The following is a 27,103-nucleotide window of genomic DNA, read 5'->3' on the forward strand; positions in this document are numbered from 1 at the left end:
GGGCCGGTTTTGTTCAATATCTTCATAAATGATCTGGAGGATGGTGTGGATTGCACTCTCAGCAAATTTGCGGATGATACTAAACTGGGAGGAGTGGTAGATACGCTGGAGGGAACGGATAGGATACAGAGGGACCTAGACAAATTGGAGGATTGGGCCAAAAGAAATCTGATGAGGTTCAATAAGGATAAGTGCAGGGTCCTGCACTTAGGACGGAAGAACCCAATGCACAGCTACAGACTAGGGACCGAATGGCTAGGCAGCAGTTCTGCAGAAAAGGACCTAGGGGTGACAGTGGACGAGAAGCTGGATATGAGTCAGCAGTGTGCCCTTGTTGCCAAGGCGGCCAATGGCATTTTGGGATGTATAAGTAGGGGCATAGCGAGCAGATCGAAGGACGTGATCGTCCCCCTCTATTCGACATTGGTGAGGCCTCATCTGGAGTACTGTGTCCAGTTTTGGGCCCCACACTACAAGAAGGATGTGGATAAATTGGAAAGAGTCCAGCGAAGGGCAACAAAAATGATTAGGGGTCTGGAACACATGACTTATGAGGAGAGGCTGAGGGAACTGGGATTGTTTAGTCTGCAGAAGAGAAGAATGAGGGGGGATTTGATAGCTGCTTTCAACTACCTGAGAGGTGGTTCCAGAAAGGATGGTTCTAGACTATTCTCAGTGGTAGAAGAGGACAGGACAAGGAGTAATGGTCTCAAGTTGCAGTGGGGGAGGTTTAGGTTGGATATTAGGAAAAACTTTTTCACTAGGAGGGTGGTGAAACACTGGAATGCGTTGCCTAGGGAGGTGGTGGAATCTCCTTCCTTAGAAATTTTTAAGGTCAGGCTTTACAAAGCCCTGGCTGGGATGATTTAATTGGGGATGGGTCCTGCTTTTGATCAGGGGGTTGGACTAGATGACCTCCTGAGGTCCCTTCCAACCCTGATATTCTATGGTTCTATGATTCTATGAGTGCATGCGCAGCAAATTGTGAGGCCCAATTATTAAATGTAAATAGTTCTAAGTCTACAGCAGTAAACTGTTTATTCAAATGAAAAGTTTTATTTGAGGATTAGAGATGTATTGTTTTCTTAAACTCAGAGGTGGCATTGTGTTTTGAGTTCTGTTTTAGTTCTGCAGCAAACCACACTGATGAACGGAATTCAAAGCATTAATCTACCGAATACTTTTTCTGTCTTTCTGTCCACCAAAACAAACCCCTATATTTACCTAGAAAAATTAATATTTTTTGCACTGATTTTCACCTGTTTTTGTTGTGGTAATAAACACTGAAATTCCCAGGAAAAATTAAAATAAAAACTGAAAACGAAGGGCCCTACATATCTGTTATGACTTGTTCATCCAATAGGTTATTTTTTTTAATATATAAATGATGATGTGCTCCAAATATCCTCATATTTGTAGTTTAAATGTTAAGGAAAACAAAGAAGAATATCAGATATGTTAGAAGTTGTCATGCAAGGTACTGTTTAGTGAGATCATTTATGAGAATATTTCCATGTTTGTTTTGCATATTTAGATTTATTCTTAAAGTACATCTGCTAAAAGGACATGCCAAGACTGGTTTTGTGGTTAATTTTTCAGTGTTGGTGAGGCACAAGTGGGTTAAATAAGAAAACTATAAGGTGTTTCATACTTGTTCACAGCAGCATTTACATGATTCAGTCAAAGTTCAAGTTCTGTCTTTGTCAAATAATAATTGGTCTAGGTGTGTACAAATTTAGTTAAAGCCGAATAGGGCTGTGCATAGCTCCTGGGCAGTAAATAGGTAACATAGCTTAACCTAGTATTTAAAAGGTTAGAAATGGTTGAAATAAGAGCAATGAAAATTGATGTCTGAGTCATTCACAACAACTGAGACTCTCTCCTCCCACTTCATAAGCAGCAGAGACTTTGGAAGCAAAAGTTACATGACATTTTGAAATGTCAGTGCAGGATTATTTTAAATGCTTTTGTAATCAGATGGTAATTTGAGGGTGTTGAGTGTTTACATAATGATCATATTTTAAACTAAATGAGCTTTGAGTAGGACAGAAGTATTTATTAGCCCAAGATATGGCTATTACTGAGTTAGCACACTTCAGTAGCACAGAGTTAATAACTTGCTTCTTGGTGCTATCTGTCTCTGCTATTCTATACCTCTCTGCTACTGAGAAAAGACTAGCCACCTCTCCTACATATATTGTGATGGCACAGTCTATTATTTATTTATTCAGATTTATTTGCACTTCTACCTAGCATGTTCCATAGGCACAACTACAAGAGTTAAAAATCTCTACTTTTGTACAAAAACTATGTTAAAAAGACTGAAATGCAAATTCCTATGTTTTCAAATGACTGAGGACAGTAGTAGCCAATTGGAGCACAGATTTTCATACTATAACTAAACCCACTTCCATCAGAGCACACAGGTTTACATAACTGAGAAACAGTACCTGTGCATTATCCCTATGCTCTGAGTGGCACAGAGTTTCATTTCAGTACAACTGAAAATTATTTCACTCTAATGCTGTTGCAGCTTTTATTCCTATTGGCCCTCCTTTCTCCCATGATTCTTTAACACATCTCTGTCCTAGACTCCCATGGCAGAAAGTTAAGTGGGATACTTTTCTGATACATCTTTTCAATAAAAAATTAAACTCTCTGTGTTGTGAAAGTCAAACGTTCATTTACATCTATTTGACCATGCTCCTCACTAAGGCAAAGAAACGAGACCAACCTGAGCTATCGACTCTGGGTCCAGTGGCTTATGGTCATTGAAACCTGGGTATTGACCAGATGATGTAGATCTTCTAATTGGAGGACTATCAGTCTTCTTTAGTGAATCATGCCTACTAATGTTGGTGAGGCTGCCATGCCCAGGTCTACGTCTTCTTTCGGGGCTGTCTGCATTGAGGTTGCGATTATGAAGAAGGGCTCGAGGACTGCAATGACTTGCCATGTTGGGGGAACCTAGCTCCACTGATGAGTTGGTGAGTGTGTGTGGTGGATGTACTGGGCAATGGCCATCATTGGTCCTGCCTGGACGTCTTAGAGGAGGTGGTTCTGATCTCTTTCTTTGCCTACACAAATGTAGAAATCATAGGACAAGTTAGCATTATTAACAAGGTGTGTGTGAAGAAATCCTGCCACTGCATGAACCCAGAAGCAATCTAACAGCTGCAAAGCAATGCAGAAATGTTGCTATGTTAACCTTACCTTCCTAAATATATGTCAGGATGACGATCAGTTGGGGAGTTCATGTCCTTAGATGAGGACTTGTCCTCAGTTATTGGCCCACTGCTGGCTTCACTGTCTGCTTTTTGGCTCAGCGTATCTGAGAAGGTATCATCCCTGAAAAGAAGATATAGATTGAGAAGTCACTTTCCAGGAAGTGAGGTATGTAGGACAGCAGACATCATGGCTCTTCTGTTTTTGTCCTCGTATAGAATTAAGACTAGACATATAATTGCATCTCCAGCTGCTGTTCTCTCATTGATGACCTATTTGTTTATTGACTTTACTCATGTCACCTCTTAAAATTTGGAGTAACCTTTTGGGAGCAAGCACTTTGTTGGCTTTGAAGTGCCAAGTACACCTCTGAGTACTAATAAGAAGTGCCATGGTGTAGTTATCCACCCCTGTTACTTAGAAGTTTATTGGTAACAGCTGCTACAACTATATGGTAAAACCAAAATAGGTACAATATCCTCTTCTTAACACACGGTACTGGGATCACTTCTGTCAATGATGTAGCCGAGTCAGCCTATCAATGTTTTGTGATTCTGTGGTGTCGCTTGATGGGCACTACTTCAGGGAAATGTAACAAAAAGATGGTAGCGTCCAGTTTGGAGGCAAAATCTCCCAGGTGTTTACCCAGGTGTTTATGAGCCTTCAAAGCACTCTCACATTTGGGTGATACCCCATTAGCTAATTCAACAAGCTTCTTCTCAATAAGGAGCAATCACTCAAGTATATTGTATAACTAGACACTGCTTACATATCCTGCACCACTATATACTGGTGAGGTACTAGGCCATCAATTCCATTATGCCTTCCTTCCCACCAGTCTTCAGATGCTCGATGATATAAAAGCAGGGAGGCTCCTTTTTTGAAGGAGAGTTCTCGTGCAGATCTTCCAGTGTAGTCAAACTTGGCTATAGCTTCTATAGGCTCACCTTCTAGGGGGAAAAAAAGTAAGATCTCAGACTCCAGAATAGACTTATTTGTTTATTTCAGTTTTGTAAAATGTAACCCCTCAGCATTCATATCCAAACAAAGCTTACAGAAGTCAGATATTGAACCAAGATATACTTCAGGCAGTGGCCCTGTCTGTGTGCCTCAAGTATAAAGCAACTGGGCTGCTTTTAAGACCTCTAGACAGAGAATATAAGAGAGAGCACACAATACATTCAATGCTCAACATTTGAAAGTGGGCGGCGCTCTTGTCTCCTAATATAAAAAGCTATGTGGTGGGTCAGAAATAATTACAGGTGATAAAAAAGCACAACCAAACCTGAGGGAGCCTGATAAATCAGGTGAACAAGCCAAAGAGATGTGCTACAACAATTAGCAGTGAAAAAGGAACGAATAGATAGGGGTTTCCTCAGCAAGAATAGGCATGAGTAGAGTCTTGTGCGGATACAAAATTTGTATTTGCATCTGATCCACAAACATGATCTGCGGATATCTGCAGGGCTCTAGGCAGGAGTTGCCTGATGAGTCAATTTAATAGCTTTAGAACTCTATTAGAATTTCTGTCACTCCTGTGCTAAGAGTGCAGACCCAGGGTAAACCTCATATTTTACAAAAAATACAGGGACCTGTTCTTGGGCCTTCTCTGGTTTCTCTTGAAGCTCCAGTTTGTGCAAAGCTACCAAACATTTGACAGATCCAACTCCTTTAGGAGTACATCTCAGTATGAGGAATCATTGTATGGCACAGAGCTGCTAGGATAATTCTATGTTACACCCCCGTGTATGGGGCCATAGCTAGGTGAAAGAGGGCAAAGTGTAGGTGTTCCTCTGTTCCCAGTGATCACTGGCTGCTGGAATGGATTCTGTGAGCAGCCAGGCATAGGTTACAGCAGTTTTGACTGGCCGGCTGCAGAGAGAGAGAGAGAGAGTGTGTGTGTGTGTGTAAAGCTTCTCCCTCTAAAAGAACGGATTTTAAAAACCTTATCTTCACAGAGATCATTTTAAGGATGAAAATGAGAATTAAAACCTCCCTTCCCTGTCAAAACTTCCTGATATATCAAAGTTCATACTGACAATGGCCCCATCCTATAAGTAGATATGGTTCTGCTAACACCTGTGCCAACTCCAAGGACATCATTGGGCCTCTGTGCAGCCTCAAGGGTCCCTTGTTAGCATATCTATTTGCAGAATTGGGGCCAATGAGCGTAAGATCTTAACTGATGTCTTTGGAGCTGCTACTTTGTCAGCTGGACCTTGATGGAACAGCTATGATTTTACTGTATGATGTTGGCAATGGCTAGTTCTAAAAGTTATGAAAAACGAATGTCTGTGAAATCACATTTGTCAGGTTAAATTTATCACAGTATCAAAATGCCAACGAAAGCATTAAGAACGAATGCCCACAAAACATCAGTTTTCAAATTATACATTTTGTTTGCTTTGAGTAGCTCAAAAATAAAGCCATCCAAAATGAAAAATACCTTATACAATTAAATCAAAATTTAGAAAGAAATTAATAGCTAGGCTGATGACTGTCGTATCACGTTTTAGCTTGGTGCAAATTTAATTTGCTGTGTTGTAATACCTGAAAAACTTGGTTTATAATGAAGACTCCTGCTCCTATATTATGTATTAATATTATGTGCTGGAATGTCTCTTCAAAATTAACTTCTATCTTGCAATGTGGAAATATAATCCTTGTGCCCTATTAAGGTTACAGTTTGCAGCTATTTCCTCATAACTTGCCCAACCTGTAGAGGACTGTCCTGTAGTTGGCTATCTTTAGGCAATCAGGTTAAAAACTTGCAATAGTTCAGATGACAACTTGTTTAGGTTAGTCACGCCCAGCAAATATTGAAGAATTTCAGAAAGGCCTACACGCAACTAGGTGAGGCGATGGCAGTGAAATTCAGTGTTACAAATGCAAAGTAATGCACACTGGCAGGAATCACTTCAATTACTTATACACATTGCTAGTTTCTAAATTAACTGTATTTATTCAGGAAAGACTGGCTAGCTTAATGAAAACCTCTGCTTTTTTGACCACCAATGCACACTGAGCAAACCAAATGGTAAGATGTATATAGAATGGGCTAGAAAATAATAGTGAAAATTACAATGGCACTATATAAAATCAGCGGCATGCTCTCACCTGGAATATTGTGTTCAGTTCTAGACACCTTATCTAAAAAATTATATAAACAGAAAGCAAAGAGGACCAGAGATGTGACAAAATGATTATAGGTATGGAAAGTCTTCCATCATTTGAAGAGAGACTGAAAAGATTGGGACTGTATAGTTTAAAGATGAGACAAATAAGAAGAGACATGATAAAGGTATACAAATTAATGATTAGTTAGGAGAAAGAAAATCAAGCACTCCTGTTTATCTGCATCATAATATAAGGGGCTAGTCAATGAAACTGAAAGGCAACAATTTAACACCAGAAAGGAAATATTTTTATACATATCACAAAGTTAGCCTTTGGCGCTCACTGTAAAAAGATATTCCTTACATTATAAAAATGTAGGGTTGGCAAGATCATCTAGTCTATTTCTCCGCCTCCCCACCGAATACTGAGGCAGAATTAGCTCATAAGTATAGCTGGACCAGATGTTTGTATGAATAATAAGAATATGCTATTACATTATATTAGGTTAAATAAAAGGAGAGCAGGGAAGTATAAATTCCCATACTTGAGGGCATAAGCCAATCTCTAATTGATGGGGTTAAGAAGAAACTTCACCATAGGCAGGTTATTTCATAATTGCATATTCAAGGTTTCCTTCCATCTTCCTCTGAAGCATCTGGTGCTGAGCATTCTGAGGCAGGATATTGGAGCACTGAGTTGATCAGATATGGCAATTCCTTTTTGGGTGAGCTATACTACAATTTAAAGTTCAATGGATTGTTTGATATTAAAGACTTGAGTATACAGAGTTTGATTCTTCTCACTTACTGCACACCAGAGTAAATCAGAAGTAACTCCACACCTATGTAAGCCTAGTGTAAGAAGAGAGTCAGGCCTATGGGATGTTGAATTCTTCCTTTTCCTGTACCTCATTATAGACTGACGTCCTTTCTCAGACATCTGTAGGAAGTTGCTGCACTGGGAACAGCTGTTTGAACTATTAATCTACCGACAGTGAGTGAGACTTCTGAGACATGCTATTTATGTGTTCCTATGAAACATACCCTAATACAATATGGTGTATAGCTGACATAGTTGCTTTTCTTAATGAAACTCTTGTATTAAGCTCATACAAATTGTTCTTTTATTCTGATAGGAACTTTCATTACTAAAAATGTGCCCTTTTACTTGGACAGCACATTTCTACAGCAGACAGTTCTCAGATCTTATTTTTCAAATACTAATTCACCTGTTAACAAGTAGAACGTTGACAATTAATATAAAAATACCTTGACAGTTCCATTTGGACATAAAAAAACCCCAAAAGATTTATAATGTCAACGTTATTGAGAACTGGAGGGAGCCATTTCACAACTAAAGGAAAGGGAACAGAGCTAATCAACTGAAATTCTGCATGATGTTGAGCCATGGGGTCTAACAGTAAAATTAAGACAGCTCAGAGGGAAATATAATTATACTGTTCTCTCCTATACCTCGAGGCATTTCCTAACTATGGCAAGAAATATATGATGACATCTGAAATATCACTGGCTATGATCCAGACAACGATAGAAAAAGAGAAATATTAGGACAAGCTGAAGAACTGTGGGAAGAGCTCTAGGGATTCTGTTCTCAGTTTTGCACTTATGACCTCAAATTCTGCTAATATTATTACTGCCATTCAGTGACACATTATGGTGCCTTCCACTTAAAAATCACTGGCTAGACTGTAAATAGCTCGGTACAGGTCCAGTAGGTGATAAGGGGAAAGATGTAAGAAACAAAGGCTAGTCACTATTTCTATCCTTGCACTTCAAGAGCCAAACACAGCACTAGCCTTCCTCAAAAGGTGGCGGTATGAGGGTGGGGCTATGCCATCCCACCCCACTGCTAGGGTTGCCAAAAACCAGACACTCCAACAGGAGTGCTGGAACTTCCCCTCAAGGCCCTGCCCCACCCCCATTTGCTTCTCTTCCCCCTCTCCACCCCCAGTCGGGAGGAACTCAACTGGGGGCTGGGAGCTGCAGTCACCCAATGTTGGTAGGAGGGGGCCTCGGCTGAGTAGGGGCTGGCACGGGTGATCATCCAGCGCCTCCCCCATCTGCAGTAACCAGTCCCCAGATCTGACCGGAAACTGTCAGGTACCCTTTTCAACTGGACTTTCTGGTCAAAAACCTGGCACCTGGCCACTCTACACCCCACACCAGTGAGCCAAGTGGAGCTGAGCCAGCAGAATGAGAACATCCACTGTACCTTTCACTGGGTGCATCAGTGCAGCCCCTTCTCTGTGCTCCCCAATTCTTCCACATGCATTGTGCTTGTCTTAAGCAAAAGACATCCTGATCCCTATGCTCGACTCTACACCTTATCAAAGGGCTGTGGCTTTACAGTAACAATCTATCCTCAAGTTCTCTGGCAGTTCTCTGACTGGAAAACAACAAAGGGAAAGAAGCCTGTGAATTACTGTTACAGCAGAACTTGGAAAAAAGTTGATCATAGTATGAATTATTTCAGAGTAGTCAAATCTGCAATGGTGACCATTCAGGGACACAACAGCACTAACTCTCAGCCTTATTTGTCCTTTTATACCCCCATCTGTGTGAGAACTACTTTCTTGATTTATAAATGTCAGGCATCATAAGGTGTCAATGAACAGCAATAAAAATGTTAGCATGTTTGTGTTTTACATCAGGAATTACCCATGTGTCTGAGACTTCCTCAGGAAATTCTCTTATTTCCTTCGGAAACAGATCTAGTCAACTTTTATATGCATCAACTAGAGTAAAATATCTTCAGTGTTAAAGAATTTCAGAAGAAAATTGCACAAAAACTGCTTATTAAGCATAAAGATGTATCCCGTGAATCTTACACTCTTTTCTAAGAGTTATTTTCAGACAAATGTCTTTCTCTAATGAAGTTACAGATAAATAGATATGGCTCATTCTGAGGCACAAGGTGAACTCTTTGAAATGCACAAAAGTTCATGTTTTCAGATCTAGGGGAAAATGCTATTTAGCAGGAATGCTCTTCTTTTAAGTAGACAAAGTAAATAAAAGTTCTTATAGGGAAGGCTTTTTACCCTCACAAAAAAACTCTTCACTATGACCTGAATTCAGAGAAGCATGTAAACACATGCATAGCTTTAAGCATGTGAATAGCCCCAATGAAGTCACTGTGACTACTCATGTGTTTACAGTTAAGGATGTACATAGCTTTTTTATACTTCATCATTGTATGCCCCAACCCTTCAAAGGATAGAGGACAAGCTAATTTTATTCCTACACATACATTTTATATATATATATACACACACACACACACACACTTGCTTTATTTTTTTTAAAAGAATATTTTAGCTTTGTAATTCCATAAATAAACCTTTACTTTCCCCCACAGTGGCTCAGCATCGTCATTATATACAGCTGACTTCTTGTAGGCATAGAGAGACTTACTTGTAATTTAACCTTATCCAGAAAGTAGTTCTTATAGTGAAAATAAGCAAAACAGAAAAATAAATCTTCTTGCTTTTGATTATAGCCTTTGGATTACATGTCAATTGCCCAATATTGTTACGGGACTAGAGGGTTTGAGAGAAAAAAAACACTGCAGTATAAAATGAACTAGATTAAAATGTAATAAAGATTTACATGTTTAGAGAAGGCTCTGCCCAGCTCCTAACAGAGGGAAATGCAAAAGTACAACATGTCCAGTTAGTAGTAGCAGCTCAGTTCAACATTACCTTACTCTCATACACATGTAAATCAGGATCCTGGTGTGACAAACTAGTAATCAATAAATCTATTGAAATAAAAAAATTCCTTTAATGGAAGCTTTCCTGTTCCCCCACAAAAGATCAATTATCTGAGCCTTGTGATTCAAGACTGAATCAGTTGTAAAATTGTTACGAATCACACCGTATATTATTGCAAACACTTTTTATTCAAGGGACAAACACAGGGATGTGTGTGCAAAAAGACAGTTAACAGCACCAGTTCGATGAAAATACCCACCCTCCATTATAAAAAATAGCTTATCTAAAGGTAAACCTTTATTGGTGGAAAAACTTGATTAGAGCTTGCTGGTTAAGTGGAGGCCTCTCACTTCATGCACTGGTCTAGTCACACCAACTACACTGTCATCATCTTTGCTCAAGCATTACTGCAAAGTTCACACCTTTTTCCCCCTTTACATGCAAATCCACAACATGACTGTCCACTTTCTGTATTCAATTCACAAAACAAAGGAATGGCAAAAGCTAGGATTATCTTGCTGGTCATCCTGATAAACAAAACTAGATCAAGTAATTTAATCCTTTCTTGGCTACCTCTGCTCCACTGAGAGTTACTCCAGTCAATTTTGCCTCAATCAGTAATGCTATGCTACAAATTTACTATAGTCATTGCATCCAGGATTGATATCAAGGCAAAAATGAAGTACCATACTACTTTCACATGGTCAAGATTTGCCTGTCCATGCTTTTCAGATGCCATTTAATATTTTACAATTGTGCACAAAGGGATTAAAACAACTTTTGATTGTTGCATGCTTTTTTCCCTCCTTTTCATTTTCATGTGCAGGGAAAAGTTTTCAGAAATGTACATTTATGAATCTGAATTTCCATCATTTACACCTCTGTATGTATGTCAGAAATATCAAGTTTCTCTTCGAGGTTCCTCCATCATTAAGTGTTTCACCCCCTGATCTGTCATCCATTTAATCCTGAGCATTTCACAGGAGTCTGAAACAGTCTTTTTTAGCAACATGAGAAACTATCTTATAAATTAGTATATAAGGGGAGGCGGGAAGAGACACATAGTACCAAGTTGTGGCTGGTGCTCAAAATAAATGGTGGGTCTGGGGCTGGCAACAGGACCCTTTTTCCAATCCTTTAAATTATTATTTTTGACCACACACTTGGACATTTCTGATCTCCTAAATAAAATCAATGATACCATTTTGGCCTCTTACTCTTCCCCACTTTGTCCCCTGTAATTCCCTCCCCTGCTCCTCCTGAAAATGCGAAGGAGGCCCTCCTGCACTCTGCTGCTTACCTTGCCCCCCTGAACAGGTTCTCATGCAACCCACCAGATTACAGGCCCTATCTGCCTTCCCTTTCCTGTTTGGTCCCAGGCTCCTGATCTGTTGCCTCCTTGTTATCACAGGCTGCTTTATCCACTGTGCTACCCTAAACAAGGGAACGAGGCGTCTGCCACTAAGGGCTTGCCTATATGGGGAAATATACTGGCATAGCTATAGTGGAATAACTATGCCATTATATTTCTCTGTCTAGAAAAGGCCTAAGTCTTACTTTGTTGAAAGAAAGAAGAGGAGATTTGATAGGTGATGTTTATCCCATTGAGCCCTCACCGCCAGCTACGATGCCTAGTCCAGCAAGGGTGAGCATGAGCCAAGTTATAGTGAATGGCTTTGGTTTAATAGTTTTGGGGGTCCTTAAATCCTCTAGAAAGTTGTGTTTTTAAATATCAAAATATAGCATATTGAATGCAATTCTCTAAGCTAAAATATTCAAAGCCATGGTTTGGATCAGTTTATCTTGTGCAAAAATGGTAAAAGGCCACTTAAAAAGGGAACATTACATCAGAACATAATTTGTGCTGATTGAAGTAGTTTCCCACTTGCCCTTCCTGTAACTGAGCAAGCCAGGAAAGGTGCAAGGAAACAGCTGGCGAAACACAGATGGATAAGAGTGAAAAACAAACAAAAAACCTGAAGATTAAAAATGGAGGTGTAAGCAGCAGAGCATCCTCCCAGAAGTAATTTAGTTTCAACTGAGAGACAGTGAGGAAAAGAGAGAGTATCTCCTGCATGAAAAACCTGTAAATGTAATTTATTTAAAAGAGGATTAAAGTTGTAACATAAAGGACGTACCATCTTCACTGGTGTGGGGCTCTGTACTGGCATCCTGGTCCACTTCCTCTAGTGTACCATGTTCACTATAAGGGCTATCACTGCAGAAATACACAATGTTAAGCAAGTACAGGCAATTAGCACATGAAGTAGTGCTTAATGGATGCTTATATTTGGCATAACCCCTCCCCACCCAAGCTAACAAGAGTAAACTATTTCTATAGCAAATATCATTTAAATTTTCTTATGAAACAAATAGCACTATTAAAAATTTTATTTATATTTATATATATATATATGTGTGTGTGTGTGTAAGTAGAGGCTGTCAAGTGATTAAAAAAGTTAATCATGATTAATCACGCTGTTAAACAATAATAGAATACCATTTATTTAAATACTTTTGGATATTTTCTACATTTTTCAAATATATTGCTTTCAATTACAACACAGAATACAAAGCGCAGTGCTCACTTTATATTTATTTTTGGTTAAAAATTTTTACACTGTAAAAAACAAGAAATAGTATTTCATAGAATCATAGAATATCAGGGTTGGAAGGGACCTCAGGAGGTCATCTAGTCCAACCCCCTGCTCAAAGCAGGACCGATCCCCGACTAAATCATCCCAGCCAGGGCTTTGTCAAGCCTCACCTTAAAAACTTCTAGGGAAGGAGATTCCACCACCTCCCTAGGTAACGCATTCCAGTGTTTCACCACCCTCCTAGTGAAAAAGTTTTTCCTAATATCCAACCTAAATCTCCTCCACTGCAACTTGAGACCATTACTCCTTGTTCTGTCATCTGCTACCACTGAGAACAGTCTAGAGCCATCCTCTTTGGAACCCCCTTTCTGGTAGTTGAAAGCAGCTATCAAATCCCCCCTCATTCTACTCTTCTGAAGACTAAACATCCCCAGTTCCCTCAGCCTCTCCTCATAAGTCATGTGTTCCAGTCCCCTAATCATTTTTGTTGCCCTCTGCTGGACTCTTTCCAATTTTTCCACATCCTTCTTGTAGTGTGGGGCCCAAAACTGGACACAGTACTCCAGATGAGGCCTCACCAATGTCGAATAGAGGGGGACGATCACGTCCCTCGATCTGCTGGCAATGCCCCTACTTATTCATCCCAAAATGCCATTGGCCTTCTTGGCAAAAAGGGCACACTGTTGACTCATATCCAACTTCTTGTCCACTGTAACCCTTAGGTCCTTTTCTGCAGAACTGCTGCCGAGCCATTCGGTCCCTAGTCTGTAGCGGTGCATTGGATTCTTCCGTCCTAAGTGCAGGACTCTGCACTTGTCCTTGTTGAACCTCATCAGATTTCTTTTGGCCCAATCCTCCAATTTGTCTAGGTCCCTCTGTATCCTATCCCTACCCTCCAGCGTATCTACCACTCCTCCCAGTTTAGTGTCATCTGCAAACTTGATGAGGGTGCAATCCACACCATCCTCCAGGTCATTTATGGAGATATTGAACAAAACTGGGCCCAGGACTGACCCCTGGGGCACTCCACTTGATACCAGCTGCCAACTAGACATGGAGCCATTGATCACTAGCTGTTGAGCCCGACAATCTAGCCAGCTTTCTATCCACCTTATAGTCATTTCACCTAATACAAGTACTGTAGTGCAATCTCTTTATCATGAAAGATGAAATGCAGAATTATGTACAAAAAATAAACACATTCAAAAATAAAACAATTGTAGAGCCTAGAGGTCCACTCGGTACAGTACTACTACTTGTTCAGCCAATCGCTCAGACAAACAAGTTTGTTTACATTTGCAGGAGGTAATGCTGCCTACTTCTTGTTTACAATGTGTCCTGAAAGCAAGAACAGGCTTTCGCATGGCACTGTTGAAGCCAGCATTGCAAGGTATTTATGTGCCAGATGCGGTAAAGATTCATATGTCCCTTCATGCTTCAACCACCATTCCAGAGGACATGTCCATGCTGATGACGGGTTCTGCTAGATAACAATCCAAAGCGGTGTGGACCAAAGCATGTTCATTTTCATCATCTGAATCAGATGCCACCAGCAGAAGGTTGATTTTTTTTTTTGGTCGTTTGGGTTCTGTAGTTTCCATATCAGAGTATTTCTCTTTTAAGACTTCTGAAAGCATGCTCCACACCTCGTCCCTCTCAGATTTTGGAAGGGACTTCAGATTCTTAAAGCTTGGGTTGAGAGCCATAACTATCTTTAGAAATCTCACATTGGTACCTTCTTTGCATTTTGTCAAATCTGCGGTGAAAGTGTTCTTAAAATGAACAACATACGCTAGGTCATCATCCGAGACTGTTATAATATGAAATATATGGCAATGTGGGTAAAACAGAGCAGGAGACAAACAATTCTCCCCCAAGGAGTTCAGTCACAAATGTAATTAAGGTTTCAGAGTAGCAGTCATGTTAGTCTGTATCCGCAAAAAGAAATGCATTCTTTTTTTAATGAGCATTATCTGAATGGAAGCACATCCTCTGGCATGATGGCTGAAGCATGAAGGGTCATCTGAGTAACGGAAATACCTTGCAATGCCAGCTATGTAAGTGAGATGCGAACGCCTGTTCTTGCTTTCAGGTGACATTGTAAATAAGCACCAGGCAGTATTATCTCTTGTAAATGTAAACAAACTTGTTTCTCTTAGCGATTGGCTGACCAAGAAGTAGGACGGAGTGGATTTGTAGGCGCTAAAGTTTTACATTGTTTTGTTTTTGAGTGCAGTTATGTAACAAAAAAAAAATCTACTTTTGTAAGTTGCACTTTTACGATAAAGTGATCACACTACAATACTTGTATGAGGTAAATTGAAAAATACGATCTTGTTTATCATTTTTAGAGTGCAAATATTTGTAATCAAAAATAATATTAAGTGAACACTGTACACTTTGTACTTTGTGTTGTAATTGAAATCAATATATTTGAGAATGTAAAAAACCATCCAAAGTATTTAATAAATTTCAGTTGGTATTCTATTGTTTAACAGAGTGATTAAAACTGTGATTAATTGCAATTAATTTTTAAAATTGTGATTAATTTGAGTTAATTGCGATTAATCGACAGCCCTAATTTATATATATATTTTACACCCTGGTCTGAGGATTACATTGCTTCTGGCTTCAATTTATATATATAAGTTGAAGTCAGAAGCAATGTAATCCTCAGACCAGGGTGTAAAATCGTAACTGTTACAGGAATTAACATATCTTCCCTTCAGATATCATTTCCATTTATTTAAATGGATAACAGGGTAACTAGATATTTCCCTTCTAGCAGTACTGAATTTAGTGTATATATGTTTGGGCTTAATGGTGAAACCACTATGAACTGAAATTCTTTTATGGAACCCTTCAACAAATGCAAGACTGGGACTACACCACCTGGCCACCCACTCCCAATTGTACATGTAGACCTCTGTCAACTACTTGATGGTCACATCTGTGATAGTTCTCAGAATCCTAAATTAACTCCACTGAAGTCTTCTAGTTAGGAAACCCTGACAATCATCATGGTTATATTTGCCCCATGTGTTTTACAGTACCACTTTCCTGTGAATCTTCCACACATTAGAATTATTTTTTTTTATTTTCATATTTGTTTTAGTTATGCAGAACCTCTTATATCATGGGAGTCATTCATGTAAAATGGAGGCCTAGCATTTTGGTATGGAGACAGAAAGATAATATTCTGACTTACCAGTAGTCATCTCCAGCCATACATTTTTCATAAACAGGGCCATCTAGCTCTTTAGCATCTGGGAAAATAGCCTCATGATGGATGATGATTGTTTTGATTATTTCATTCACATGAGCTTGACATGACACCTGGTCTTGTATGTCCGGAACAGGCATCAGTGTTGGGCCAAAACATATGGCCAAGTTATAAGGATCCATCATGTTCTCATCACTGTACTGAGAAAGGCTTTGGAAGAAGAATCAAGAAAAAGACTTTTCCTCTGTGACTATCCTAATTCTGAAAAGTAGCTCAGAACAACCTTAAATTGTCAGCACAATGCAATGTTCTCTACCCTTTTTGACACTTAGTCCTGTACAACATAGCCAAAAAAAAAAAAAAAAAGAATTTGTTCTTCTATTGTCTGGCAATATACAACACTGGGAGAATTTAGAATAAACTGACACTGGGGGAGGGTGCGAGAAATGAATTTAATCAATCATTTTTTAGCCATGGAAACCTTTACTCAGGGCTTGTCTACACTTCCATTTTATATCGCTCTAACTTGCTGGCTCAGGGGAGTGAAAAATCACCCCTGAGTGCACCAAGTCTGAGCACTTTAAAGCGCTAGTGTAGACAGGCTCTGAGTGCCGGGAGCAAGGCTTGGAGCGAATCCCCTCGTGGAGGTGGATTACCAGGAGCGCACTTGCACTTCCAAGTGCTGCCGCAGGAGCGTTCCCGTGACAGCGCTTTGAAGTTTCCAGTCTAGCCATGCCCTCAGGGACTCTGTGTGATCTACAGTAAAGACACTCTTCCATGTGTAAAAAATAAAAAATGCAAACAACCGTCGGTGAGATAGTACTAAGGGCTTTCGGAGGGAAGGAACCCTCTCCCCTTTACTATGAAGCCATGTATCTAACAAAATTTCCAATATCTGAAACAGAGCATAGGTGACCACAAGATGGTCAGAGGGATCCTCTGGTCGCTGCTATGTCACTCCACCTGTCTGAAAAATCAGCCTCCGATAGAAGCAGCGTGTGGCTGGAGCTTTCCTACATCTTGCTGAACCCTGGATTCCATGTCGTCCCCTTACTGCTTATAAATTACGCTGGAGCAGTGGCTCTCAACCTTTCCAGACTATTGTACCCCTTTCAGGAGTCTGATTTGTCTTGTGTATCCCAAGTTTCACCTCACTTAAAAACTACTTGCTTACAAAAATCAGACATAAAAATGCAGAAATGGCTCAGCACGCTATTTCTGAAAAATTGCTCACTTTCTCATTTTTACCATATAATTATAAAATAAATCAATTGGAATATAAATATTGTACTTATATTTTAGTGTATAGAGCAGTTATAAACAAGTCTTTGTCTGTATGAAATTTAAGTCTGTACGGACTTCGTTAGTGCTTTTTATGTAGCCTATTGTAAAACTAGGCAAATATCTAGATGAGTTGATGTACTCCTGGAAGACCTGTGTGTACCCCACGGGGAGAACAACTGTGCTAGAGGACCAGCCTAATGAATACCTGGCCCAGAATCACAAAGGCTACCTCTACACACACATCCTTTCCTCCTGCAAGCTGAACTGTGTGCTCTTCAGTACTAGCTGAGGATTGAGGCTTATAGCTCCCCAGATTAGTCATTCTTAAGGACTCAGGACCCAGTCCCACAAGGCCTGAAGTCCCGTAACTCCCATTGATTCAATAGTGCTTGGCACCCTGAAGGATTAGAGATGCAGCTGGTATGTTTGCCCATCTTTAAATACACCAGCTTAAAAGGCTTTAAACTATACTTTATAGAGAAAACATTTGCTGCATAGCAACAGTACTGTGACATCAATACAAACTGAAAAGAGCCAAGAACTCTAAATGATCCCTTCCAATTCTGCAAAATCTGCTTCTAAAATCTCTTTTTTGGGTCATATTTTGTTAATGTGCTGTGTGCTATTCTGAGATATCATAAATCTTGTTCTACAAATTACAAAGGAGATTCAGCCATTTGATTATTCATGAACTATGCTACATAGGTGGTTATAACTGATTTATGAAATATGAAAAGCTACATGCTGTTGCCTCTCTGTTCTCCATAACACACATTTGGTGGAATATAGTACAAGAGACTATTTTTATTTCAGCAAAGTGTTTTTTGTGCAGCCCCAATAGATCCACTCAATTATGGAGCAAACACGAACAAAGGAGAAATATGCTAACTAAGGGCCTGATCTCTCATTCACTAAGGGTATATCTACACTAGAGCTGGAGGTGTAAATTCCAGCTCGGATAGACACACCTGCCCTAGCTTTGATTGAGCTAGTGTGCTAAAAATAGTGTAGCCACAGCAGAATGGGTGGTGGGAGGGGCTAACTGTCCCAAGTATGTGCCTAGAGCTTTGATGGGATTGTATGTGAGATGGCTAGCCCATGCAGCTGTGGCTACACTGCCATTTTTAGCACACTAAGTCAGTCTACCTGAGCTGGAAATTCCACCTCCAGCTCAAGTGTAAATGCACCCTCAGTAAGCATATCATCATCTAGTGCTGGTAGCAGGTCCATTGCTGCTGGGGAATGGGAGGTAAAGCGGAGACTGGAGGAGTGGGATTTTACTAGGGTGAATGTAAAATTAAGTGAGGAGACTACCAAAGAGCAGCAATGATTGTGGATTAGTAATGGCTGAGGTCAAGGAATACTGACCCAGACCATATAACATGTATTACCAATCCTGATCCATGTTAGGTGATTGAGGTCAGGAAATAAAAAGCAGTCTTACATGCACTGCTGGTTGTCATACCCTTATTATAGCCATTCTCAACAGATACAGCTGCGTTTTTCAGGTGGAAAAAATAACTTGGCTCAAATCCTTATATTTAAAGACTTTGTGTGTGCGTTTGGAAAATCATTTATTTGGTGACAAGTCCAACGGAGGCTAGCCTCAACAAATATACAGTATGTGCACACACTATTAAAACCTAAGAACAAAACCTGTAGATTTAATATATTAACATTTAATAACACAGTTTATCATTCACATCCTGGAAGATATAGTAGAAGCTCAACCCAAAATACACATTACAGTGCTGAAGGAAGGGAGGGTTTAAGGAGCAACAGAACAAAAATCCCAGGAGGCAGGCAGTACAGAAACAGAAAGAGCCAGAAATAGGGCAGAACACTGATCAAAGAAAGCATATCACAGTGAAAATACCAGGACCAGGAAAAAAAAAGAGAAAAGGGACACAGGTAAAACAATGTTTTCTCCCACACTACCCTTTCCTCTGGCCCAGTTTTTTCCTTCAGAATGGGCCAGTTTCTGATACCCCCACTACCCCAACAACTGTCTCCGTTTTTCAGTATGAAGGGAAAGAAGTGGGGTTCCTGAGCCCCTGTAGCACCATCATTATTTTGGGCAAGAGCACCAGTGAATTTCCCAAAAGACACACATGAGGAAATTTGGATCTTGTTCCACCACAGCATCAAACCACCAGCTTGTAGGTGTTTTGGCTGTTTGAGTATGTTGCATTTTTTACAATCAGAAAGTTAAAATCAGCTTAAGATAGGAGTGTAGGGGAAAAAGTTCACTTCTAAATTATGCAAGTTATTTTTAATGTGGATATTTTTTGTTTGTTGTTTTGTTCTACAGCTCCAGCTCTAGCCGCAGTCCTTGCGTACAAGGCAATACTTTTATCAGTCTTACCATGACCTTGTAGTCAGTTAAAAAGAAAAGTAACTTCAGTTTGTACGAAAATGGACCTTTTCCTTCTGTTTTCATTGCCAATTAAAATACCCTCTTATGTGTTACCTGAAGCCTAAATGTAAATTTCATGAAGATTATGAAGACGACAAAGGAAATTTTGACACCAGCAGTGGAAATGGGATGAAGATGCAGCATTCTGGCAGGAACCGAAAGGTACTTACTGGTTAAGGAAGGCAAATAGGTATCTCATCACTATAAGGACAGACCTGGGTAAAGTCAGGAGGAGTTTGCGGATGTGAAGAGCCCTCTCATAGAGATTATCTATTCCTGTAAGGCAGAAGATAATATCTTCAGCTCCTTTTTAGGAGAAAACCTGTATATTCAGCTTAACGGTGTCATTCTTATGCTAATATAGGTTGCTGGTCAACATTCTTCAAATTTTTGGAAAAAAAAATAGCAAAAATTTTGGAAAAAATTGAGTTCCCCTCCCCCCATTTGACCAACTTTATTAATACATAATTACCAGATGATGCTTTAAATATGTCCAGCAAGTCTGCTGAAAACTAACTTACTGCAGATTTCTAAGTAAGATAGCTTGCAAAACTGCCATAAGAGGATTTCCCCCCGAAGGGTAAAAAAGTAATATTAGAAGGCTAGGAATCTCTGTCATCAGTTCCAAACACCGGCTTATTCTCTGTATTTGAATTTGCATATTGAAAATATCCTTCTGATCACTGATCGTAAAGCCTTCCCGACTTAGTTTTCTCTGTCAACACTATCTCTCCAGCTGTAAATCTATTAGAGTCAATTCTAGATCAATGCCTTCTTGTGTTAATCCAAAAATACAAAGTACAATGATCAGATGTGTTTTCCCTAGATAATTTCATTTAGGTCCATCAAAATGTTCCTGAAATAGGCAAACCAACAGCTGTGTAAAGCAGGACTGAGGCAGCACAAGAGCATTGGTTTCTATTGCCTTACAACAGAAATCAGCATCTATGATTTTCTACATTGTTCAGAATGAACATGGGGCTTCATCTGGAAAGCAAAACATCTTTCAAAGTAGCAAACCTCTATTCTGAATAAGAAATCCTTGAACTCTTCTCTCAAAGATATTTTTGGTGTAAATGACATTGCTAAGAACAATTTAACATTTCAATAATGCCCCTTAAGTCAACCAAGAAATAATAGTACAATTCACATAATTTAAACACAGTCCTAGTAGAATATTAGAATAATAGCACCTAATAGCAGTGCAATGGACAACTGGTAACATTGAGAACCTGTGAAATGAGGAATTGGGGGTGAAGCCAACAGCTAAAAACCATTTGTTACAGAATACAAGATTTTTCACAGAAGACATTTAAAATAATCACTTACCTAAAAGGTCAGTGTTAATTATAGATGGCATTCTCAATGTTTATTTTTGGTCTTTTCATGTGCTTATTTTATACAAATTAGGACTCATATTCAGATGTAAAATGTGTGTTGATTAGTGTTTAAATATTTCTCCCCTTAGGGAAAAAAATCCAGTTTCTAACAGTTGATATTTTCATATCATAAACTGATGACAAGCAGAGCATCACAGCAGCAGAATTTGGGTTTCTCAAACAAAAGTGATGCACCTCAATAGCACTTCCTTGAAGATAAATATTTCTGCCTGGTAAACGACAGGGCAAATACTGCTCCTACATCTGCAGCCATGGAAGATTCCCCAGCAGAACGGGGATGTGTGAGGGGGATTCGGGTTGGGGTGAACAGGGATTTGATTGCATGCAATCTAGCTCCCTGGAAATCTCTTGTGCACAAGCAGATTCTTCCATCCTCTCTTCTCACTTCCTGTAGCAGGGATGGGTTGGGGCTGCAGAAGCTCCTGCAATAGCAGCACCAGCGAAGCGCTACAGCCTGGGGTGAGCGGTATTCCTACAGCGCTACAGCCTCGGGTGAGCGGCATGGAAGAGAGCAGCATGTAGCCCAGCATTCCAGTTCTGGGCGTAGGTGTGTTGGTTTTCAGGAATTGTACCTTTATTTGCTGAACAAGCAGCTCATAACTAAGGCTACGGGTTTGTCACGAAGGTCACGGATTCCGTGAATTTCCAGGACCACCATGACTTCTGCAGCAGCCAGTGCGGCTGGTCCGAGGCCGCCCGAGCAGCTCGGGCGGCTCCTGGGCCAGCTGCACCAGGCACTGCTAGGGCAGTCTCGGGCCACCTTGCCCCACACCACAGCAGTAGAAGGAGTTTGGGTGTGAGAGGGAGCTCAGGGCAGGGATAGGGGTTTGGGGTGCGGGAGGGGGTGAGGGTTCCGGCGGTGCTTAGAGGCTCCGGAGGCTCCTCAGAAGTGGCACGATGTCCCTCCCTCAGCTCCTAGGCTGAGGTGCAGCCAGGTGGCTCTGCACTTTGCCTCCGCCCCCAGGCACTGTCCCCACAGCTCCTATTGGTTGCAATTCCCGACCAAGGGGAGCTGCAGAGCCAGCGCTTGGGACATGGAGCCCCCCAGCTGTCCCTCCGCCCAGGAAAGGGCATGTATGTTGCTGATTCCGGGGAGCTGCATGGAGCCAGGCAGGGAGCCTGCCAGCTCTGCAAAACCCACCCTCCCAGCACCCATGGCTCCCCTCGGCAATTCCCCCCCCTCCCCCCCCGCGAGCACCCATGGCTTCCCCAGGGCTGCCTCTCCCTAGACCACGCAAGATTTAGTCAGTGGTATATAGTTTACTGCCTGTGACCTGTCCATGACTTTTACTAAAAATATCTGTGACTAAAACATAGCCTTACTCATAACTACCTGCCAAGGGCATAGACCGTGTAAGCAAAAAGGGAACATCAGGTTTCATAGTATGGGTCCTGTCACATTCCAGCACATGCTACCTGTCAGGACACAGTGTAAAACAGTCACTAGAAGTCATTACAAACCACACATTGCTGTAATTAGCTGCGTATATTTTAACTCATTCCTAGTAAAATTGTCCCAATTTTCTTACCTCTCATTCATTTCCGTGGTGAAAAAATTCTCTGCTGAAAATCTGAACACTGCACAACTGTGAATTTGGCTGCTCTCCATTGTTTATTTCCAAAACACTGATATTCCCCTCACAAGTTTTGCTTTAGTTTACAATGAAAGATAGATGAGAATTGTAATCTTTTACCTAAGGATCTCAAACATCAAGGACTAAATTCTGGCTGCTTCTATGGGAGAAAAGGAGTGGATGCAAGAACCCCCTTGCATAACTGTGTTGCTTACCCCATCAAGGGGAAAGACAGTGTTGCTTTGCCTCTAAAGGTTACTTTTCCAGAGGAGGTGCATCTGCGAGGGTGGGGTTGTTGTGTGGCCATAGCAAAGGCTAGCAGATCAGTTACTGTGAGGAAGGATTACTGGCTATAACAGTGCCAAGGAGGTAAAGCCCATTGCACACAAGTACAGCGAATCTTCTACTTGCATGCTGAAGGCCTCTTCATCTTCATTACTTTGACTCTCAAGAACCATAATTTAGTCCTATTTCAACACTCCTCTGAAGTGAACTGGTATTTTTCCTATTTTTCAGATAAGATAACCTAAGCATTTATTTTAGAACATAAGAATGGTCATACTGGGTCAGAACAATGGTCCATTTAGCCCAATATCCTGTCTTCCGACAGTGGCCAATGCCAAATTCTTCAAAGGGAATACACAGAACAGGTAATCATCAAGTGATCCATCCCCAGTCATCCAGTCCCATCATCTGGCAGCCAGAGGCTTACGGACACCCAAAGCATGGTGTTGCATCCTCAACCATTTTGGCTAATAGCAATTGATGCACCCATCCCATGCAGCCATGAATGTATCTAATTCTTTTTTGGAACTGTCAGGAAGGAGTTAAAATTCAGCCAGCAAAAAAGACAGAAACTGCTGAGAAGCAAAGACACTGACAACTGTAAACAATTAATAAGCCTATATGGTCAATGCCTGCCCAGTAACTCAGATTTTAGAACAGAATAAACCTTCCCTTCACAGCCCACCAGATATCTGTAAGCACTCATCCCTACCTCCCCCCGACCCTGCCTCCTGCCCCCGTAAGGCAGCCATAGATGCTTGATAGGTTTCAGAGTAACAGCTGTGTTAGTCTGTATTCGCAAAAAGAAAAGGAGTACTCGTGGCACCTTAGAGACTAACCAATTTATTTGAGCATAAGCTTTCGTGAGCTACAGCTCGCTTCATCGCATGCATACTGTGGAAAATACAGAAGATGTTTGTTTTTATACAAAAATCATGAAAAAATGGGTGTTTATCACTACAAAAGGTTTTCTCTCCCCCCACCCCACTCTCCTGCTGGTAATAGTTTATGTAAAGTGATCGCTCTCCTTACAATGTGTATGATAATCAAGGTGGGCCATTTCCAGCACCTTGATTATCATATACATTGTAATGAGAGTGATCACTTTAGATAAGCTATTACCAACAGGAGAGTGGGTTTGTGTGTGTTGTGTGGGGCGGGGGGTAGGGAGAAAACCTGGATTTGCGCTGGAAATGGCCCACCTTGATTATCATACACATTGTAAGGAGAGTGATCACTTTAGATAAGCTATTACCAACAGGAGAGTGGGTTTGTTTTGGGGGGGGTGTGTGGGGGGGGGGGAGAGAAAATCTGGATTTGTGCTGGAAATGGCCCACCTTGATTATCATACACATTGTAAGGATAGTGATCACTTTGCATAAGCTATTACCAGCAGGAGAGTGGGGTGGGGGGAGAGAAAACCTTTTGTAGTGATAAACACCCATTTTTTCATGATTTGTGTGTATAAAAACAAACATCTTCTGTATTTTCCACAGTATGCATGCGATGAAGTGAGCTGTAGCTCACGAAAGCTTATGCTCAAATAAATTGGTTAGTCTCTAAGGTGCCACAAGTACTCCTTTTCTAGATGCTTGATGCAAAAGGATGACCTCTATATGTATGTACTGTTCCTATTTTTATCTTTGTTTAGGGTTCTCTCTTGATTTGTAACAATGTCTGTCTCTGTATGTACAGATAAATGCAAATGAATTGATAAAAGAATGTATATAACTGGCCACTATGGCACCGTATTTTTGAAGCTGCTTGTCAGTCTTCCCGGTACTGTGAATAAACCCCCTTCAGTATTGTCTGTGCCTGTCTGATTCTTGGGAAAAGAGTCTTTTGCCTAACAGAACCCAGTTATGGTTTTGGCCTTCACAACATCCCCTGGCTATGAGTTCCACAGATTGACTGTGAGTTGTGTGAAGTACTTCCTTTTGTTTGTTTTAAACCTGCTGCCTGTTCATTTCATTGAGTGACCCCTAGTTCTTGTGTTATGTGAAGGGGTAAACAACACTTCCTTATTTACTTTCTCCACACCATTCATGATTTTATAGACCTCTCTCATAGCCCCTCCTTAGTCATCTCTTTTCTAACCTCAACAGTCAAGTCTTTTTATCTCTCCTCACAGGGAAGCTGTTTATACCCCAAATCATTTTTGTTGCCCTTCGCTGTACCTTTTCCAATTCTAATATATCTTTTCTGAGATGGAGTGACCAGAACTTCACGCAGTATTCAAGGTGTGGGCATAACATGGATTTATATAGGGCATTATGATATTTACTGTCTTCTTAATCTCTTTCACAATGGTTCCTAACATTGTTAGCTTTTTTGACTAATGCTACACACTGAGCGGATGTTTTCAGAGAACTATTCACAATGACTCCAAGATAGCTTTCTTGGGTGGTAACAGCTAATTTAGATCCCCATAATTTTGTATGTATAGTAGGGATTATGTTTCCCAATATGCATTACTTTGCATTTTTCAACACTGAATTTCATCTGCTGTTTTGTTACCCAGACACCCAGTTTTGTGAGATCCCTTTGTAACTCTTCGCAGTCAGCTTTGGACTTAACTCTCTTGAGTAATTTTGTATCATCTGCAATCTTTGCCACCTCACTGTTCATCCCTTTTTCTAAATCAATTTTTAATATGTTGAACAGTACCGGTCCCAGTACAAATCCCTGGGGGACACCGCTATTTACCTTTCTCCATTCCAATAACTGACCACTTATTATTACCCTTTGTTTCCTGTCTTTTAACCAGTTATTGAGCCATGAGAGGACCTTCCCTTTTATCCCATGACTGCCTACTTCGCTTAAGAGCCTTTGCTGAGGGACCTTGTCAAAGCTGTTTTGAAAGTCCATGTACACTACATCCACCTACCACCTTTAATAGATTGGTGAGACATGACTTCCCTTTACAAAAGCCGTGTTGACGCTTCCCCAACAAATCCTGTTCATCTGTGTGTCTGATAATTCCATTCTTTACTACAGTTTCAATCAATTTGACTGGTACTGAAGTTAGGCTTTCTGGCTTGTAATTGCCAGGATCGCCTTTGGAGACTTTAAAAAAAAATTAGCTTATTAGTGATCCTCCAATCATCTGGTACAGAAGCTGATTTAAATTATAATATAACATACTAACTGTGGTATGCAACCTATGTGACTTGCCCAAATAATGCAGAGTTAGTTGCAGAAATGGGAATAGAACTTACAATTAGAAGAATGACCCAGGAGTCAAAGATCACAAGACAATACTCCCACCTTTAAGTCCAGGCAATTAGCCTGGCTTTGGCGAGGATAACCTCATTAGGAATTAATCTATCCTCTATGTGTGGGGAAGGAGGCAAGGAAGGGAGGTGCTTGGAGAAGGGAACGAATATTGGCCACAACTGAAACAGCCTCAGGGGAACTGATGTCAAGTGGAGAGGTGCATATTTTGCAGCGGCCAACTAAATTTAAATCAAGAGTGAAATCTACAATGGTATGGAGGGCCTTGCAAGACCTTTTGCACCCTGGAAGCCTAGAGTTCAGGGAGAGGGAAACTATATGTGTAGTGGCTGCATAGGAGGGCCTCAGCACTCACTCAGAGATCTCTGAACCAGCTCTGACAGGGCAGCACTGTGGGAGGACCAAGTCAGGGACCATAGTCTTTTTGAGACTGTCGTTTCCAGAGGCCGTAACACCTAATGGAAGAAGTGCAGAGAGGTTGGAGCCACTGCTGACTGCATACTATAGGCAGGTATGCAGTGGAGGTGAGGCAGGCTGTGCTGTACTGAACCCTGTCACTGGGTTTTTGTGTGTATTTCTAATCAATTGACTTAGTTCACTTACTGTGTAATAGAGCTTTAAATTTTTAAACAAAACTCTATTTTCAAAATCACCAGATTTCAAAAATCACTAGAACCTGTTCATAATGCAGTGTCATCTCTGTCCATTTTGGAGATACTGAGAACCAGGGTGCGCGTTTGCTTTTCCTTAAGACGTGGCAGCACATTTAATCACCTGTTGAACTATCTTGAGGTTTTTGCAAACAGTGCTTAAAGCGAAATGCACGAATAACCTGCATCTAAGGAATAAAGTAGACCAGAGAAGGGGAAAAAAACAACAAAAAAGCCAAACCAAATAACACAATATTAAATTATACATGAAGACAAGAATATATCCTGTCTAAAGAACATAAGACAACATCAGGCAAATTGATGTTTAAGCAATAATCCCAAAGTAGTGGAGCATTTAACAGGCAATA

The 27,103-nt window shown here is 40.6% G+C and overlaps 1 protein-coding gene across 2 annotated transcripts in view; it reads right to left on the reverse strand.

Annotated features, from left to right (window-relative positions):
• The window catches only part of SRGAP1 (SLIT-ROBO Rho GTPase activating protein 1), a 233,063-nt gene that overhangs the window by 6,807 nt on the left and 199,153 nt on the right, over window positions 1-27,103 (reverse strand). The window contains exons 16-21 of one of the 2 annotated variants that reach the window (XM_048835915.2): window positions 19,763-19,868; window positions 15,878-16,102; window positions 12,211-12,290; window positions 3,995-4,172; window positions 3,214-3,348; window positions 2,735-3,077 (exon numbers count right to left, since the gene is read on the reverse strand). In XM_048835915.2, coding sequence (XP_048691872.2) covers window positions 2,735-3,077; window positions 3,214-3,348; window positions 3,995-4,172; window positions 12,211-12,290; window positions 15,878-16,102; window positions 19,763-19,868 — 1,067 coding nt within the window. Of the gene's footprint in view, window positions 1-2,734; window positions 3,078-3,213; window positions 3,349-3,994; window positions 4,176-12,210; window positions 12,291-15,877; window positions 16,103-19,762; window positions 19,869-27,103 lie in introns of both variants that reach the window. The other variant, XM_048835914.2, reaches the window with a different exon arrangement.

This window comes from Caretta caretta, chromosome 1, assembly GCF_965140235.1.
Source record: "Caretta caretta isolate rCarCar2 chromosome 1, rCarCar1.hap1, whole genome shotgun sequence".
NCBI classification, from domain to species: domain Eukaryota; kingdom Metazoa; phylum Chordata; order Testudines; family Cheloniidae; genus Caretta; species Caretta caretta.